The sequence below is a fragment of the Heterodontus francisci genome, chromosome 9, assembly GCF_036365525.1.
Source record: "Heterodontus francisci isolate sHetFra1 chromosome 9, sHetFra1.hap1, whole genome shotgun sequence".
Taxonomy (NCBI): domain Eukaryota; kingdom Metazoa; phylum Chordata; class Chondrichthyes; order Heterodontiformes; family Heterodontidae; genus Heterodontus; species Heterodontus francisci.
The window spans coordinates 51,324,871-51,344,827 of NC_090379.1; the positions used below are offsets into that span (position 1 = coordinate 51,324,871).

At 43.0% G+C, this 19,957-nt stretch overlaps 1 protein-coding gene across 5 annotated transcripts in view; it reads left to right on the forward strand.

Moving 5' to 3' along the window:
- The first annotated feature begins 12,219 nt into the window (after positions 1-12,219).
- Positions 12,220-19,957, forward strand: part of LOC137373747 (inverted formin-2-like) — a 107,132-nt gene continuing 99,394 nt past the window's right edge. For all 5 annotated transcript variants that reach the window (XM_068039035.1, XM_068039036.1, XM_068039034.1 and 2 more), the window contains exon 1: positions 12,220-12,417. In XM_068039035.1, the coding sequence (XP_067895136.1) occupies positions 12,415-12,417 (3 nt within the window). In that variant the 5' untranslated portion in view covers positions 12,220-12,414. The remainder of the gene's footprint in view (positions 12,418-19,957) is intronic.

Below are 19,957 nucleotides of genomic sequence, written 5' to 3' on the forward strand. Positions count from 1 at the left end.
TGGAGGTCAGTGTACCCAGCTCACAGCCTGCACAACTTTCCATCTATTAAAATGAAAATCAATAGATGGAAAGCTGCATGGGCCGTGAATTCATTGCACTGACATTGAGACCCAAATTTTTGACACTCATTTCCAACATGAAGAGATCTATGTTAGCAGTGCTAAATCATAAAATATAGCCCTTATACAGATGTGGAGTGATGGAATATAATGTTGATAATGCAAAAGCTTGGATTTTGCATCAAATGAACATTTTTTGCCATTCATTATGTTTATAACTGCCCACAGACTTTTTGTGGGCTTTTGAGTGGTTATGTATGGAAATTAGAGATCCTTTTTAGTGTGGTACCTTCTATAGGGAACATATGTGAGCAGGGAATGCAATAGCATGTCTCCTCAACCAACTAAGGCATGCAGAGTCTAAACCAGGAAGTGTAAATTAGAATTTTTAATTCAATGTAAAATCATGTACAGAAAGCAAAATAAAATGAGGGAATATGGGGTTATAAAAATATGGGATTAAAACTGAGTGATTAAAAGTGACGGAAAGAAAATGTAAATAAAATATTTTTCTTAATCTCCAACAATAATTCAAATCTGAAGGAATGAGACTCCATATTTGTAAAAGTGAATTTTCAGTGCAAGAGGGAGTGTTTGACAGTAATTAAGAATTATCATGCCATTAAAAATTAATTTACAGCTGAATACATAAACTTTTATTGCATGTTTAGTGGGCAACTAAAAAGTATTACAACCTATACGAATCTGAGAGCACTAGGACTGGTGTCTCGGAGTTTTAGGAAAACTCTGATAGAAGTTCCAGAGTCTGAGATCACTGGGAGATGTTACTGTAGTGTGGGGTCACTGGGGAATTGGATAACAGGGTTCAGGAGCATGTTTGAGTTCGATCCTAGGATGCAGCAACATTGAGTTCAGAAGCAGAATGTGGCATCATTGCAAGGGAATAAAATCTGCCAAAATCAAATGAGCACTTGCTGTGAGTATAAATCCAATGATAAACCTATTGAAGCATGTTGTGAAATTCTTCAGAATTTAGTCAGAATGCACAACAGTAGTTGGCAATTTCTTTTTCACTGTTTTGGGGAGAAAATATTCAGTAGAAATCCAGGCCTCTCTGAGGATAGCTCAGTTTTGAGTTTTTTTTTAAATCATGTAGGTTATAATGAGTAGGAGAGTATAGTGTTAGTACAGTGGGGCTGTCACAGTAAAGCTAGTTGAATCTCAATGAAAACAAAATACTGAAGATGCTGGAAATTTGAAATAAAAACAGAAAGTGCTGGAAATACTCAGCAGATCAGGCAGCATTTGTGGAGAGAGAAACAGAGTTAATGTTTCAGGTCTGTAACATTGCATCAGAACTGGCAAAGGTTAAAAAAGAATTAGGTTTTAATTGCTCCTGGATCCTGTTATCCAATTCCTCAGTGACCCCACACTACAGTAACATTTCCCAGTGATCTCAGACTCTGAAACTTCCATCAGAGTTCTCCTTAAATGAAGGGGATGGAGGGGGAGGGAGGGATGGTAGGAAAGAGAACAAAAGGGGAAGTGTGTGATAGGGCAGAGGGCAGGAGAGATTAAATAGCAAAGCTGTCCTGGGACAAAGGCAAAGAGTGTGTTAATGCTTCTCTTACCAAATACTTTAAATCTGTGCCCTCTCGTTCTCGATCCTGTCACGAGTGGGAACAGTTTCTCTCTATCTACTCTGTCCAGACCCCTCATGATTTTGAATACGTCTAACAAATCACCTCTCAACCTTCTCTTCTCCAAGGAAAACAGTCCTAACTTCTCCAATCTATCTTCATAACTGAAATTCCTCATCCCTGGAACCATTCTTGTGAATCTCTTCTGTATTCTCTCCAATGCCCTCATATCTTTCCTCAAGTGCAGTGCCCAGATTTGGATGCAATACGCCAGCTAAGGCTGAACTAGTGTCTTATACAAGTTCAACATAACTTCCTTGCCCTTGTACTCTCTGCCCCTATTAATAAAGCCCAGGATACTGTTTGCTTTATTAACCGCTCTCTCAACCTGTTCTGCCACCTTTAATGGCTTATGCACATTTACACCTAGGTCCCTTTGCTCCTACACCCCCTTTAGAATTGTGCCCTTTATTCTATATTGTCTCTCCATGTTCTTCCTACCAAAATAAATCACTTCACATTTCTCTGCATTGAACTTCATCTGCCACCTGTGTGTCCATTCCACCAACTTGTCTATGTCCTTTTGAAGTTCTACGCTATCCTCCTCACAGTTCACAATGTTTCCAAGTTTCGTATCATCTGCAAATTTTGAAATTGTGCCCTGTACACCAAGGTCTAGGTCATTAATATATATCAGGAAAAGCAAGGGTTCCAACACTGATCCCTGGGGAACTCCACAACATACCTTCCTCCAGCCCAAAAAAATCTATTAACCACTACTCTTTGTTTCCCATCATTCAACCATTTTTGTATCCATGTTGCTACTGTCCTTTATATTTCATGAGCTACAAGTTTGCTCACAAGTCTGTTGTGTGACACTGCATCAAATGCCTTTTTAAAGTCCATGTACACCACACCAACAATCATCACCACCCTCATCATCCCTCTCTGTTACAGAATCACAGAATAATACAGTGCAGAAGAGGCCCTTCGGCCCATCGAGTCTGCATTAAAACGCCTCCTCCATTAAATTACCTCCTCAAAAAAAACTCCAGCAAGTTAGTTAAACATGATTTTCCCTTAAGAAATCCATGCTGGCTTTCCTTAATTAACTCACATTTGTCCATGTGACCATCGATTTTGTCCCAAATTATTTTTTCTAGAAGTTTTCTCACCATTGAAGTTAAACTGAATGGCCTGTAGTTGCTGGGCTTATCTTTACATCCTTTTTTTGAACTAGGGTGTAACATTTGCAACTCTCCAGTCCTCTGGCACCACCCCTGAGTCTAAGGAAGACTGAAAAATTAGGGCCAGTGCCTCTGTGATTTCCACCCTCACTTCCCTCAATATCCTTGGATGCATCTCATCCGGCCCTGGTGCCTTATCCACTTTAAGTTCAGACAGCCGATCTAATGCTTCTTCTTTATCAATTTTAAACCCCGCTAGTGTCTGACTTACCTCCTTTTTCAACATTGCCTGGGTTGCATCTTCTTCCTTGGTAAAGACAGATGCAAAGTATTCATTTAATACCTCAGCTATGCCCTCTGCCTCCATGTGTAAATCCCCTTTCTGGTCTCTAATCAGCCCCACTCCTCCTTTTACCACCCTTTTACTATTTATATGCTGATAAAAAAACTTTGGGATTTCCTTTAATGCCAGCAGCCAGTCTCTTCTCATGCTCTCTTTACTTCTCTTATTTGCTTTTTCACTTCCCCTCTGGACCTTCTATATTCAGCTTGGTTCTCAATAGTATTTTCTACCTGGCATCTGTCATAAGCATACCCTTTCTTCTTATCTTAATCTCTACCTCTTTTTTAATCGAGGGAGCTCTGGGTCTGTTTGCTCTACTTTTCCTCTTCAAGGGAACATACCTTGACTATGCCTGAACTATCTCTTCTTTGAAGGTAGCCCATTGTTCACCTGGTTTTCCTGCCAGCTTTTGACTCCAATTTATTCACCCCAGCTCCATTCTTACACCACTGACTTTGGCCTTCTCCCAGTTAATTATTCTTACCCTGGAACAGCCAAGCTGTTCCTGTACAGCTACAACACTGGCATCTACCCAGCAATGTGGAAAATTGCACAAGTATGTCCTGTACACAAAAAGCAGGACAAGTCCAACCTGGCCAATTACTGCCCCATCAGTCTACTCTCAATCATCAGTAAAGTGATGGAAGGTGTCATCGACAGTGCTATCAAGCAGCACTTGCTTAGCAATAACCTGCTCAGTGACAGTTTGGGTTCTGCCAGGGTCACTCAGCTCCTGACTTAATTACAGCCTTGGTTCAAACATGAACAAAAGAACAGAACACAAGAGGTAAGAGTTACTGTCCTTGACATCCACGCAACGTTTGACAGAGTATGGTATCAAGGAGCCCTAGCAAAACTGAAGTCAATGGGAATCACAGGAAAATCTCTCCGCTGGTTGGAGTCATATCTAGTGCAAAGGAGGATGGTTGTGGTTGTTGGAGGTCAATCACCTGAGCTCCAGGACATCACTGCGGGAGTTCCTCAGGGTAGTGTCCTAGGCCCAACCATCTTCAACTGCTTCATCAATGACCTTCCTTCAATCATAAGGTCAGAAGTGGGGATGTTTGCTGATGATTGCACAATGTGCAGCATCATTCACGACTCCTCAGGTACTGAAACAGTCCGTGTAGAAATGCAGCAAGACCTGGACAACATCCAGGATTGGGCTGATAAGTGGCAAGTAACATTCACGCCACACTAGTGCCAGGCAACGACCATCTCCAACAAGAGAGAATCTAACCATTTCCCCTTTACATTCATTAGCATCGCTAAATCCCCCACTACCAATATCCTAGGGCCTACCATAGACCAGATACTGAACTGGAGTAGCCATATAAATACTGTGGCCACAAGAGCAGGTCAGAGGCTAGGAATCCTGCGGCGAGTAACTGATCTCCTGACTCCCCAAAGCCTTTCCACCATCTATAAGGCACAAGTCAGGAGTGTGATCGAATACTCTCTACTTGCCTGGATGCATGCAGCTCCAACAACACTCAAGAAGCTTGATACCATCCAGGACAAAGCAGCCCGCTTGATTGGCACCCCATCCACAAACATTCACTCCCTCCACCAACGATGCACAGTGGCAGCAGTGTGTACCATCTACAAGATGCACTGCAGCAACACACCAAGGCTCCTTAGAAAGCACCTTCCAAACCCACGACCTCCAACAACTAGAAGGACAAGGGCAGCAAATGCATGGGAACACCACCACCTGTAAGTTACCCTCCAAACCACACACCATCCTGACTTGGAACTATATCGCCGCTCCTTCACTGTCGCTGGGTCAAAAGCCTGGAACTACCTTCCTAACAGCATTGTGGGTGTACCTACCCCACAGGGACTGCAGCGGTTCAAGAAGGCAGCTCACCACCATCTTCTCAAGGGTAATTAGGGATGGGCAATAAATGCTGGCCTAGCCAACAAACCCACATCCCATGAATGAATTAAAAAGAGGATTGCTCCTTGCCCTTTTTCAGTCAGCCTAAACCTTATGATCTTTCTATTCTTCTTTGGCCTCCTTGTCTCAAGAGACAATGGGTAAGCACCTAGTGGTGGTCAGTGATTTGTGGAGCAGCGCCTGGAGTGGCAATAAAGGCCAATTCTAGATTGACAGACTCTTCCACAGGCGCTGCAGATAAAATTGGCTGTCGGGGCTGTTACACAGTTGGCTCTCTCCTTACACTTCTTTCTCTTTTCCTGTCAACTGCTAAGTCTCTTCGACTCGCCTCTCTTTGGCCCCACCTTTATAGCTGTCCGCCAGCTCTGGCGATCACTGGCAACTGACTCCCACAACTTGTGATCAATATCGCAGGACTTCGTGTTGCATTTACAAACATCTTTAAAGTGGAGACATGGACGGCCTGTGGGTCTTATACCAGTGACGAACTCACTGTACAAAACATCCTTGGGGATCCTGCTATCTTCCATGCGGCTCACATGGGCAAGCCATCTCAAGCGCCTCTGGCTCAGTAGGGCATATATGCTGGGGATGTTGGCCGCCTCGAGGACTTCTGCGTTGGAGATACAGTCCTGCCACCTGATGCCAAGGGTTCTCCAGAGACAGTGAAGATGAAATACGTTGAGACGTCGCTCTTGGCTGACATGCGTTGTCCAGGTCTCGCTGTCGTAGAGCAAGGTACTGAGGACGCTTGGAACACTCGGACTTTTGATACTATGATCACTATCCCCTAAATGGTCTCCTACTGATATTTGATCCACTTGGCCCACCTCAGTCCCAAGAACCAGGTCTAGTAGAGCCTCCTTTCATGTTGGACTAGCTACATACTGTTGTAGAAAATTTTCCTGAACACACTCTAGGAACTCTTGCCCTTTACTGCACTTTGCACTACTATTATCCCAGTCTATGTTTGGATAATTAAAGTCCTCCATTAAAATTACTCTATAATTTTTGTACCTCTCTGTAATTTTTGAATTGAATGGGCTATCCTGAAACAAAGAAGGTGTGAAGTAGCCACATCCTGGGCCATTGTTGGTCACCACGGGGAGGGGGCTCTGTGTCTCCCAACAGAGGCAACATGTAAGAGAATTGTTCACCTTAAAATAGTAACTCTCTAGAGAGAGAGGGAAAAAATCAAAACAACATTACCAAAAGCCTGCCCAGCCGAGAGCTGAGATCTCCAGCAAAAGTTAAAGAAGCAGCCCTGCTGTGAATTCTACACTTCAACTTGTGCAACAGAGAACTGAAAGTGATCACCATTCCCAGACTGAAATTTCAACCAAATCAAAAATCTACAAACTATCCAGGCCTGCAACTTTAAAAGAGAAATTGACCTCTGAGAAGATTCAATAGGTTTACCATGAACCCCGAATATCTACCTCACTTCAAACAACTTACCTCTTTTTCTCTCGATCTCTTCTTGTGAGTGTGTGTGTGAATGCGTGTGTGGGTGTGGTTGATTCAATTTTGGGAATGAATATTGCTCAATAAATAGTTAATCTTCTGTTTAAAACCTATAAGAAAACCTGTTGTTCTCTGATTATTTGACAAATAAAGCACAAAGGGATTTAAAACGTAGAAACAAAAATACTTCCTGCAGTCAGTTATGAGTCTAACAGTGGGCACCACCCACATCCCTTACCACCTTGCTGTAACAATAGTCTCTGTACGTTCATCTTCAGACTTTGTCTTTGAGCGTTTTTTCCACGATGCCACAGGATTGTCACATGTAGGTTTGTCATACAGTTCTCTGAATTGACTTCCATTCTGTCTGAGAATCGCACCATAGGGTATCTGGACCTTGTACAACCTGGGCTGGTCACATATCCTACCAACTTCTACAGGATACCAAGTTTCTGATGCATGATTGAGAACTCTGACCTTCTGTTCTAATTGCAATCGAGCTAAGTCTGTTCCTGCTTGCCTGTCATACAATGCCTTCATCTTCCCTTGTTCGGAAAGCTTAGAAAAATTATGACTGGCAGCATCACCAATCATTGGTAACTATGGCCGTTGGGGATCCCATGTCTGGTATACTTGCTTGTCACTTTCCAAGGGATCTTAGCAAACATTTAATTTGCTGTTTTGCGATTGGTTCCTGAACTTGTGTCATTACTTGTCTCCATTTCTCTCTGTCTCACAGCTATAAGAAACCATTCGAATTACTATACAACAAAACTCAGGTCACACTTAGAGCTTTCAAGCATCATTTTTTTTGTTAAAACAAATTAAATAACGAAAAGCAGTACATGCCTCTGTGTCTGACAGTTGTTAGTCTTAGGCATATGACAAGTGGCAATCAGCTGAGAAAATTCAAGGATATTTAAATTCATCAATAGTTGCATTTCACAACAAGGGAAATTTCTCTGGGGTGAAACTGGACCTTGCCACACTTCGAGCTGGAAAATATGACAATACAAAGTTAATTTGTGCAGATAGTAAGTGCGAACAAATAATTTTTCAGGTATTATAGATAGGAAATGGTATAGATATTCGCTAATATATACACCAGAGTGTGGCATTTTGAAATAAAAAAAAATACAATGTTGAAAATCTGAAATTCAAACTGAAATTGCTGGGGTACATGACTTCAAGTATTTGAAAAGTGAAAAGATAGATTTAAGTTTCAACTATGACACTTTATCAGAACAGCCCTGCCACTTTCTTACTTGCTTGTTGCACAGCTCCCTCTCATGGGCATTCTGCGTATGAATTCAATTTACATATTACATAGATTAGAATTACATAGAATTTGCAGAACACAAACAGGCCATTCTGTCCATCTGGTCCATACTGGTGTTTATGCTTCACATGAACATATTGCACAAAGTTTTAACCAGGACCACAGGTATATGATGATTAAATAAGTATAATTCCATTTCTGCCACATGAGATTCCTGTGATTTTTACCAGTGTGTTTGGAGGTGCATTCCTCTATTCCATTTGTTTCTAATCAGGGCTGCTGGTTTATAATATCGGAAGTCAATTGTGAAGGAAATCACTCTGATGAAAGGTCACAGACTTGAAACATTAACCCTGCTTCTCTCTCCACAGATGCTACCTGACCTGCTGAGTATTTCCAGCACTTTCTGTTTTTATTTCAGGAAGTTCCTATGAAGGGTGCCTGAACTGCTGTTGCTCTGCTGTTACATTGAAAATTTCTCCCAGTCAGGTTCTTTTTTAAATTCCATGCAATTCTGGAGATTTTTATCAGTGATTTAAAGATCGCATTTTGCCACTCCATCTGAGAAATGCTAACTGTTGCCTTGATAATGATTATCTGGAAAAATTATAAAAGAGTGATTTCTGTTCCAAATCATCTCTTAGTGGCTGATACTGCCAGCATTGACATCACGCACTAGAACATGCCAAAGCAGTTTAGTTGAGGGTGGAAAGCAGAGTTAAAGCAGAAACAATTACTTGTCAAAGTCTGAGGCTGAACCAGACTGTTTGCAACCTTAGTGTCCTACCTGACCTTGAGCTGAGCTCCCGACCCCATACCCTTTCCGTCACCAAGACCGCCTACTTCCACCTCTGTAACATCGCCCATCTCCACCCCTGCCTCAGCTTATCTGCTGCTGAAACCCTCATCCATGCCTTTGTTACCTTCAGACTTAACTATTCCAACTCTCTCCTGGCCAATCTCCCACCTTGCCCCCTCCGTAACTTAAGCTCTTCCAAAACTCTGCCGCCTGTATCCTAACTTGCATCACATCACATTCATTCATCACCCTTATGCTCACTGACTTACATTGGCTCATGGTACGGCAACGACTCATTTATAACATTTTCATCCTTATATTCAAGGTCTCATCCTTCCCTATTTCTGTAAGTTCCTCCAGTTGTGCAACCCTTGAAGATTTCTCTGCTCCTCCAATTCTGGCATCTTTCACATTCTAATTTTCATCCAGGAGGGTTGTAAAGGGAATAATGTTAGGAGGGTGAACTCTCATGTGTGATTTTGAAGACGCAACTGAGCAACAATAGGATATCTTACAATAAGGTGAACATTTAGAAACTGTGACACCTCATTATAGACAACCCCTGCCATTGTCAACCTGTTCCTGGCAGCTCACCTCCAACCTCGTCATATCCCATTGCTTATCCTGTACGTCTCCCAAAGAGTTGATGCGTTTTCTACTCATGTGTCTGATGACAGCCATTCCTCCATCCAAGGCAGAATTTTCCAATGATCATGGCCAACCTTTTTCAAGGAGTAAGGCACATGATTGACACAACGTCTCATTTCATGCAGATGTCATTAGCTATACCAACAGTGGAATGATGGAAAGGAATGTGTGTGTGGTATACAAGATGCCTTGTGAATATTAACTATCGCATCCATTCACTATTTACACTTTGAGAAAATGGTAAAAAGGAAGTTGAGTTAAATTTCCATCATTCTTTGACCCAGATTTTGGGGTTGCAATGACTGCAAAACTGAAAACTGTCAGCATATGCTGTCATTACTCTGTGAAACTGACAGCAACAACTGGCGATGGAAGTTGCTGTCATTGAATCCTGCTCCTCCACACGGTTCACTGTTGCAATGTTCATAGATGCAATCAACACAGAAATCAGTGAATTGATGTGCACTTCAACTTTTTACACACTATTCCTGCTGTAAAAAATCATTTAAAATGTTACACCTTGTTAATGAGATGTAACTGTGTTATTAATGGGGTACTAAGTCATAATTACTGCTGAGCAACCTCTGGCCCTATAAAAACTAATTTTAGAAGTCTGGGGCTGGATTTCACCAGTCCCCCAATGTCGGGGGTCCTGGCAGGGGGCGGGGCCCAGGAAACGCCTCTGGGAGAGGTCCGCCACAGGCCCTGATGCCGGGAAGGCCCCACCCAAAATTACTGGTGGTGGCGAGGCCTCATGGCAGCTCCTCCCCCCCCCACCCCCCGCTGCTCGATGGTGGCACCATTATTACAATATGTTAATGTATTAAAATTAATGAATAATCACTTACCTCATTGTGCCAGCCGTCTTGCTCCCATATTACCGTTGGTGGCCGGCTGTCCGATCTCTGACCAGAGATCCGATTTGGGGTAATGGTGGGGAGGAGGAAGGAGTAAAGTATTGCAGTGTGGGAGTCGGGGGAGAGGGAAAAAACTTACCTGATTGGTCGAGGGGTGATGGGAAGGGGTAAAGATAAAAGTTTCTGAACTTTGGGGCGGGGGGGGGTGTCGGGGGGGAGGAGGTCAGATACTCCAGGTAAGTATTTAATGGGGGGAAGAAGGTAGGAATGATATGTAAGGCTATTGGGGGGGGGGGGGTGGGAGAGGGGAGGGAACGATTTCTGTAATTATTTTAAAAACTTTAATATTAACTGTGTCTTTAAAAATTTGAACTGTCAGTAAGGGCTTTAGCCCTTTAAAAATGGCGCTGGCACCTGCTCAGTGGCACCGGACACATTGCCAGGGATGCAGCACCAGCCCCCTCCATGTCATCGGGGGGGAGGAGGCAGTCCACCCCATCCATTTAAATGAGCCTCCGCGCTAAATATTATGGCAACTCCACTGAGTAAACCTCACACGTGCGCCTGGCAGTTTTTGAAGCTCGCTGCTGAGATCGATGGCGAGCTGGAAAAATCCAGCCCCTGGAATGTTATCCCCTCCATTCTATGATTAAAAAACCATAGATTTTTAAAACAATAAAAAATATTTTTTTTAATGTTTGTTCATATATTTCAGTTTCTGTCTTAATCCCATGTGTATGACCCAAGCTTTATTTTGCTTTCTGTAAAACGATTAAAAAGTGAATGATAAGCAATGCTTTGTACTTGGTGGTTTGCTGTTTGTGAGAATTCTTCAATCTGATTGTTTGTTCAGCCTCCTTGATTACTTCACTGTACTTGAACTCCACAGATCCCCTATAGCTGGCACCAGAAAGAAATTGATGCTATAATTGGGGAAATCAATGCTGCAGAGCTTGGTAGATATTTGTGGGCAGCTTTCTTCGGGGTCAGCAGCGATTGGCATTCCTTTACCACTGACTGCAAAATCCGGGCCTTTAATTTTGTGTAGGCGTGCTTGTGTAACTTAATTTGGTCAATGCCATGACTTCATTCCTGTGAAATGGACATTGAGCCTGGCAGTGTGAGTGGTGGAACTGGAACTTTTTGCTTGAGCCACATCCCTCCATAATGCCCGCACAATCTTCTTCTGAAGCTTTCTATTTTGACTGCCAGAGAATCAGTCTCTCCTTACCTCTTGTGGGTAAGTCCAGAACTAGGGGACACTGTTTTAAAATTAGGGGTCGCCCTTTTAGGACAGAGATGAAGAGAATTTTTTTCTCTCAGAGGATTGTGCGACTTTGGAACTCTGTGCCTCAGAAGGTGGTGGAGGCGGGGTCATTAATATTTTTAAGGTGGAGGTAGATAGATTCCTGTTAGGCAAGGAAATCAAAGGTTATCAGAGGTTGATGGGAGTGTGGAATTCGAAACACAAACAGATGAGCCATGATCTTATTGAATGGTGGAATAGGCTCGAGGGGCCAAATGGTCTATTTCTGCTCCTAATTCGTATGTTCGTATGTTATCTTCATCTCATCAATTCATCGAAGTATCTGTGAATCTGGGGATTCCACCACAACAAAAGCCTCTGGTGCTGCTCATTCTTCTGCCATTTCTGCAATTTTCCAAATTTGCTTATGTTTCTGGCCCTTTTCAAGCAGCTGCAGGTTTTTTTAGACATTACAGCGGCTCTGTATTTCCCTCCCTCCCCGGGAACCACTCAGGAGTGGGGGGAACCATTCGAAAAATGCTCTGGATATAATATGAGGACCGCCCCAGGAACATGCTGTGGGTTTCCAGTGAAGACATGTGGGTAGGCAAAGTTCTTGACTCACTGCATTTCCGATGTGGGAACTGACTTCAAATGGGCACTCGCACTGATGGTGCTGTAGTTTTTGTAACACATCTGGAAATAACATTTGAAGCCCTAGTTCGAGGGGTGTTGTTGCCATTTCATTTTTTTTTTTCATTTGCTTCTGGCCTAGCATCAGAGGATATGATGATGTTGGGGTGGAGCAAATCGCATGAATAAATGTGACAATCACATTCAAAGGTCTGTATCAATGCTGCTCTAAAGGTTCACAGCTTCACTCTTTTGTGTGGTTAAAATGAGCAAAATATTGCCATTCTAATACTAAGAAAAAATTAATAGTCAGAGATTACAAAGTGACTTTGATTGGAAGAAATGCTGTTTTGAAAAAGAACTGTAAACTGATTACTGCTCAGAGAATTACTGCTGCATGGTAAGTAAATTTTACTTTGTAAAATAAACATTAACAAATATCTACACATTAAAAAAAAATTATTTGTGTCATACTGGTTCAGTGTTAATTCATGCACTAAACCTAGGACTACAGTAGTGCTTAACAGTAAAATAAGACATTACAAACAAGCTATTTAGAGATATTTTTATATTGTGCAATGCTGTTGGACCTGATTACAGTGCAATTTTAATGGTCAGGAAATGATTGTTGGGACTAGATAAGATTTAATACTATATGGTTTTGTTGTAGCACATAATTTGAAAAAGCAGATGCAGTCCAGTTTCGTTATTACATTATTAAAAATCGGTTGCAGAAAAGTGACCTTTTGTAGCATTTAAAACAAATACAGAAGTTTCAGCCTGGGGATCAAGTTAATCAAGGACTGGTGTCACTCACTCCATAATGTCTTACACTTAGTGTCAGCCTAGGTCAATAAATGACACACTTGGCTCAAAAAGTTGTGAATTCAAGCTCTACTCCACACCTTGAACAAATAATCTAGGCTGACACTTCAGTGCAGTCATAAAGGAGTGCAGCACTGTCAGCGATGCAGTCATTTGCATGAGATATTAATCCAAGGTTCAGGCTACCTGGTGAGCTGGAAGTAAAAAAAAATCATGACTATTTAAAAAGCAGTGAACTGTCCTGGTGTCTTGTTCAACATTCCTCCCTCAGTTAACCCCCCCCACTGCACCCTCTCCCCAACATTCCCTCCCCACTGCCCCCCACCCCACAAACCACCACCATAACAAATAAAGATTAACTAATCATTTTGCTCGCTGGTTGGGGCAACCTGCTATGTGAAAAATTGGCTAACACATTTGCAAACGTAACCACAGTCACATTTCAAAAGTAATTAGTTGGCTGTGAAATGGTTTGGTATCCTAAGGACATGAAAGGCTATTGAAATGTATGTTGTTTTCATACACATTGAAGGCTGTTTATTCAACGGATATGACTATAATTCTCAGAATCCCTTCAATTGCTAATAAACACCAAGATCAAAACGGACATTCTGTTTATATTCTTAAATAAGTTGAATTCTACGTACCATTAATATGTTTTATAAATTAAATGGAAGAGACAGAAAACATGCTTCTTGATTTAAGATTCTTCCATTCTTTACCACATTCTATGTTCTGTGATAAGAGAAGATGAATAAATTAGGGTTTTGCATTCTCTGAATCCTGAGTACAATGTATTCACCACAGCAAGCAACTAGAACAATCGAAATACAATCTGTTACGAGTTACAATTAATTTCCTTATTGCAGAATTCTTATATCTACAAGATATTAAATGGAAACCCTGACATAAAGAATGCACAAAGATTATTATCTGAGCCTGAAATTCTTTCGGACGTAATTCTGGCTATTGTGACAGAATCGAGCCTGTAGAGTCCTCCAGTACTGACTCTGCTGTTGTTTGTTCCAACAGAATGGAACTTAAATAGCACGGCTGCAAGTGCCATTATGGTATCTCCGGCACCCATGCTCATGAAAATGTGGCATTTTCTTGCCATGGCGGCGAGGGATTGCCAGTCCCATGCGCCAACCCTTAGCCCCTTGACCATGGAGCCTGATCTTGAAAAGAAAAATCATCTCTTCAGGGTCCATGTCAGTTGCCTGACTTGGACTCCACCAGTGGGTCACACATATGCCCTTTTAGAGGCTAATACTCGGCGCATGCCTTCCACTTCTACACCATGTCCCTGTTTAGTTTGAGGAGTAGGAAATGCTCACTCAGAGCTCTGGCTCCTGGCCAGTCTTTATGGGCAGAGGGGGATGCAACCTAGAAGCTCTTTGAAATGTTGGAGATGCAGAGTAACTGGTTCTATGCAGTTTTCCTGGGGTCTTGCCAGAATTACAGGTGCAGCAAAACCCCGAACAAATGTCGGGGCTCTGGTTGGGAATTAGATTGAAATTTTATTGCAAAACGTATAGACTGAGATGACCAAATATTCGACAAAACACAGTGACTTCTGAGCTGCTCGGGTCTTGAAGGGGAGGGAAGTTGTCTGTTGGCAATGACCAACGGGAGCTGCATGGTAGAGATGGAAAGATAATCTGCTGTGTTGTCAATTAATTTTGGGAATCGGCTACATTTATAGAGAACTGTGCCCGCACTTCAGTAACACTGGGATTGTGGCCTCTAGCACTGACTCTGCTGGACTTAACAGGGTCAGTGGGAGAACAGATTATTTGTATGGGACCTATGGACACCCACCCCACCATGGAGTCAGTCTTGGGCACCGATTTGCCCCATGCTGCTGGAAACTTTGGTGTCTAGCTGCTATCGGGGCAAGTGATTCCCAGACTCTCCTTCCACAGAACCCATGTAGTCCATCCTCCTCAGCCTCCTGTGCAAGGAGGTCAAGCTTTATTTTAAAATCAAACTCTACACCATCTTCAGGGATCAGGCTAATTTCTACCCTAAACCAATCAAACAGGAGCTCCAATTGGCAGCCTCCTGGAGGGCAGTGTACCTCATTCAGTACATTAGCCTCCCTTGTTATGCTGATTCCCTTATCATCTGCAGAAGCAGAAATTCCCGAGGTAAGGAGTCCTCACCCCCAGCTCTAATTCTTCCATGTAAGTGGCCTTGTAAGGGGCAGGTGGAGGCTCCACCTCAACAAGACGGGAGTTCCCAATTAAAGTTAGGAGATCTTGTATCTGGGTCCTAGCCTTTTTCTGGACCCTACTGGAGGTATGATGGGGGTGTTATAGAGTAGCCAAGTAATTCAGCCACCTTGTATATGTCTGTGTTGCTATATATGTCCCTGCTGCTGTAGTGTGGGAGTCCCTTCCATCTATCAGATTATACCAGACATCAGATCACTCAAATAGGTCCGACAGGAAACCAGTAAAATCCCCAAAGAATTTTAGGGCCATTTTCTTGAGACACTTTCAGCTGTCAGAAATAGAAACAAGAGATTAGCACTAACTCATGCTGCCACCTGGTGGTGGAAAATAGTTCTCTCTTTTTCCTTCCCTGAAATCCTTGACAGAACAGATGGACCTTTGTATGTTTTGCAATCGGTTGCCTTTTCTGATTGACTGTCATTCATAAACAATCCCCTTGATGAATACGATGCAATCAACTATGTGAGCTATCTTGGAACAGAATAAAGAATGTTGCTGAAGGGGAAATAGGTGGAGGTTTTAGCTCCATTATTGCTGTATGGGCCTTCACAAAATGAGAGCAAAACACCAACAGCACCAATGAAAAGGTTCAGTTCGTACACTCATGTATAATTTTAGCAGCTAGGCCATATTCATAATTTTAGGAAATGACGGCAAAACAAAAATAGCTCTTAGAAAGATAAATGATATTATTCTCCATAAATAAGGAAGAAAGACTTGCATTCGGGACCACCAGTCTAGGCTTCATTGGGTTTAATCTTTATAAGAAAAGTTATATATATTTTGCAGTCCTGGTTTGTACCAAGATAGGTACTTTCACTTCCATAATATTACCCATCTCCCCCCGCCTTAGCTCCACCTTGTGCCCTCTGCATCTCAAATGCCTCTGCGCTCCTCCTGTCACAAACTCCAAACTGTCTAAATCCTGAATCCTGACCAACATGATCATTGTTTCCATCCCCGTTAACCTCCACTGACTACCCACCTTTCAACACATAGAGATAACTTTAAACTTTGCCTCAAAATGATTACAAAGTTGGCAGTGTATCCATGATGTCTATCAAAGCCACTGTTGGAAAGTCCAAACCATTTTTAGATTCAGCTCTGATTGGAATGGGTGCTGTGCTGTAACTTGCCAATTTGGAAGACCAAAGGGAGATCAAGCCTATTGAGGGGGAGAGCCAATCCGGCAGGGAGTGGGGTGTTTGCAGGGGTGGCAGTGCGGTGTGTGGGGGGCGAGAATGGGCCAGCAGCAGACCACTGTAGTTTTCCAGGTGCTGGAGAAGCAAAAATTCCCTCTTAAGATTTTCCAGGCTATTTTTAAATGGTTAGGCCCTTCAATGCATGATATAACTGGGCCTGCTTTGCACTGTGTGAAATCCTGCCATTTGTGAGAATTACAAGCAAGGTTCCTACAACCTACAATTTGGGATGAACTTTCATCACATTGAACTCTTTACCTACAGATTTTATATGTATCCCCCTTAAACTTACCACCCACATCAATCTCAAATAACCTATCCAACTGGGCAAAATCAATCAATTAAAAAACCTTTTCTCTGAACATATGGCCTCCTTGTCTCGAGAGACAATGAGTAAGCGCCGAGAGGTGGTCAGTGGTTTGTGAAGCAGCGCCTGGAGTGGCTATAAAGGCCAATTCTAGAGTGACAGACTCTTCCACAGGCACTGCTTTGGTTGTCGGGGCTGGTCCACAGTTGGCTCTCTCTTTACGCTTCTGTCTATTTTCCTGCCAACTGCTGAGTCTCTTCGACTCGCCTTTCTTTAGCCCCGCCTTTATGGCTGTCCGCCAGCTCTGGCGATCACTTGCAACTGACTTCCACGACTTGTGGTCAATGTCACAGCACTTCATGTCGCATTTGCAGTGGAGACATGGACGGCCGGTGGATCTGATACCAGTGGTGAGCTCGCTGTACAATGTGTCCTTGGGGATCCTGCCATCTTCCACGCGGCTCACATGGTCAAGCCATCTCAAGCGCCTCTGACTCAGTAGGGTGAATATGCTGGGGATGTTGGCCGCCTCGAGGACCTAAAATAAATAAATATATTTCTTTTGCCCCTCTCCGATCCCCACAATAACAATTAAATTAATGATTTGCCCTCCCCCCTTTACCATCTGACCTTCTCTCCCCCCCCCCAAACTGCACAAACATTCAACTCCAACCCTTCCCACCATTCCCTACACCCATGTCGTTAATATGACCCCATTCCTCCCCCCTTGCCGCACTGATAAACTTACCTTCTCCCCCCTTCCCACCAGTGTGGTGAAATTGAATTCTACGTACCATTAATATGTTTTATAAATTAAATGGAAGAGACAGAAAACATGCTTCTTGATTTAAGATTCTTCCATTCTTTACCACATTCTATGTTCTGTGATAGGAGAAGATGAATAAATTAGGGTTTTGCAATCTCTGAATCCTGAGTACAATGTATTCACCACAGCAAGCAACTAGAACAATCGAAATACAATCTGTTACGAGTTACAATTAATTTCCTTATTGCAGAATTCTTATATCTACAAGATATTAAATGGAAACCCTGACATAAAGAATGCACAAAGATTATTATCTGAGCCTGAAATTCTTTCGGATGTAATTCTGGCTATTGTGACAGAATCGAGCCTGTAGAGTCCTCCAGTACTGACTCTGCTGTTGTTTGTTCCAACAGAATGGAACTTAAATAGCATGGCTGCAAGTGCCATTATGGTATCTCCAGCACCCATGCTCATGAAAATGTGACATATTCCTGCCATGGGGTGAGGGGTTGCCAGTCCCATACACCAACCCTTAGCCCCTTGACCATGGAGCCTGACCTGGAAAAGAAAAATCATCTCTTCAGGGTCCATGCCAGTTGCCTGACTCCACCGGTGGGTCACACATATGCCCTTTTAGAGGCTAATACGCGGCGCATGCCTTCCACTTCTACACCATGTCCCTGTTTAGTTTGAGGAGTAGGAAATGCTCACTCAGAGATCTGGCTCCTGGCCAGTCTTTATGGGCAGAGGGTCCCTCATTTTCAATGCAACCTAGAAGCTCTTTGAAACGATGGAGATGCAGAGTAACTGGTTCTGTGAAGTTTTCCTGGGGTCTTGCCAGAATTACAGGTGCAGCAAAACCCCGAACAAATGTCGGGGCTCTGGTTGGGAATTAGATTGAAATTTTATTGCAAAACGTATAGACTGAGATGACCAAATATTCCACAACACACAGTGACTTCTGAGCTGCTCGGGTCTTGAGGGGGAGGGAAGTTGTCTGTTGGCGATGACCAAGGGGAGCTGTATGGTAGAGATGGAAAGATAATCTGCTGTGTTGTCAATTAATTTTGGGAATCGGCTACATTTATAGAGAACTGTGCCCGCACTTCAGTAACACTGGGATTGTGGCCTCTAGCACTGACTCTGCTGGACTTAACAGGGTCAGTGGGAGAACAGATTATTTGTATGGGACCTATGGACACCCACCCCACCATGGAGTCAGTCTTGGGCACCTATTTGCCCCATGCTGCTGGAAACTTTGGTGCCTAGCTGCTATCGGGGCAAGTGATTCCCAGACTCTCCTTCCACAGAACCCATGTAGTCCATCCTCCTCAGCCTCCTGTGCAAGGAGGTCAAGCTTTATTTTAAAATCAAACTCTACACCATCTTCAGGGATCCAGGCTAATTTCTACCCTAAACCAATCAAACAGGAGCTCCAATTGGCAGCCTCCTGGAGGGCAGTGTACCTCATTCAGTACATTAGCCTCCCTTGTTATGCTGATTCCCTTATCATCTGCAGAAGCAGAAATTCCCGAGGTAAGGAGTCCTCACCCCCCAGCTCTAATCCTTCCATGTAAGTGGCCTTGGAAGGGGCAGGTGGAGGCTCCACCTCAACAAGACGGGAGTTCCCAATTAAAGTTAGGAGATCTTGTATCTGGGTCCTAGCCTTTTTCTGGACCCTACTGGAGGTATGATGGGGGTTTTATAGAGTAGCCAAGTAATTCAGCCACCTTGTATATGTCTGTGTTGCTATATATGTCCCTGCTGCTGTAGTGTGGGAGTCCCTTCCATCTATCAGATTATACCAGACATCAGATCACTCAAATAGGTCCGACAGGAAACCAGTAAAATCCCCAAAGAATTTTAGGGCCATTTTCTTGAGACACTTTCAGCTGTCAGAAATAGAAACAAGAGATTAGCACTAACTCATGCTGCCACCTGGTGGTGGAAAATAGTTCTCTCTTTTTCCTTCCCTGAAATCCTTGACAGAACAGATGGACCTTTGTATGTTTTGCAATCGGTTGCCTTTTCTGATTGACTGTCATTCATAAACAATCCCCTTGATGAATACGATGCAATCAACTATGTGAGCTATCTTGGAACAGAATAAAGAATGTTGCTGAAGGGGAAATAGGTGGAGGTTTTAGCTCCATTATTGCTGTATGGGCCTTCACAAAATGAGAGCAAAACACCAACAGCACCAATGAAAAGGTTCAGTTCGTACACTCATGTATAATTTTAGCAGCTAGGCCATATTCATAATTTTAGGAAATGACGGCAAAACAAAAATAGCTCTTAGAAAGATAAATGATATTATTCTCCATAAATAAGGAAGAAAGACTTGCATTCGGGACCACCAGTCCAGGCTTCATTGGGTTTAATCTTTATAAGAAAAGTTATATATATATTGCAGTCCTGGTTTGTACCAAGATAGGTACTTTCACTTCCATAATATTACCACCACCCCCCCCTCCCCGCCTTAGACCCACCTTGTGCCCTCTGCATCTCAAATGCCTCTGCGCTCCTCCTGTCACAAACTCCAAACTGTCTAAATCCTGAATCCTGATGGAAGAAGGATGTTCCCGATGGCGGGGGAGTCCAGG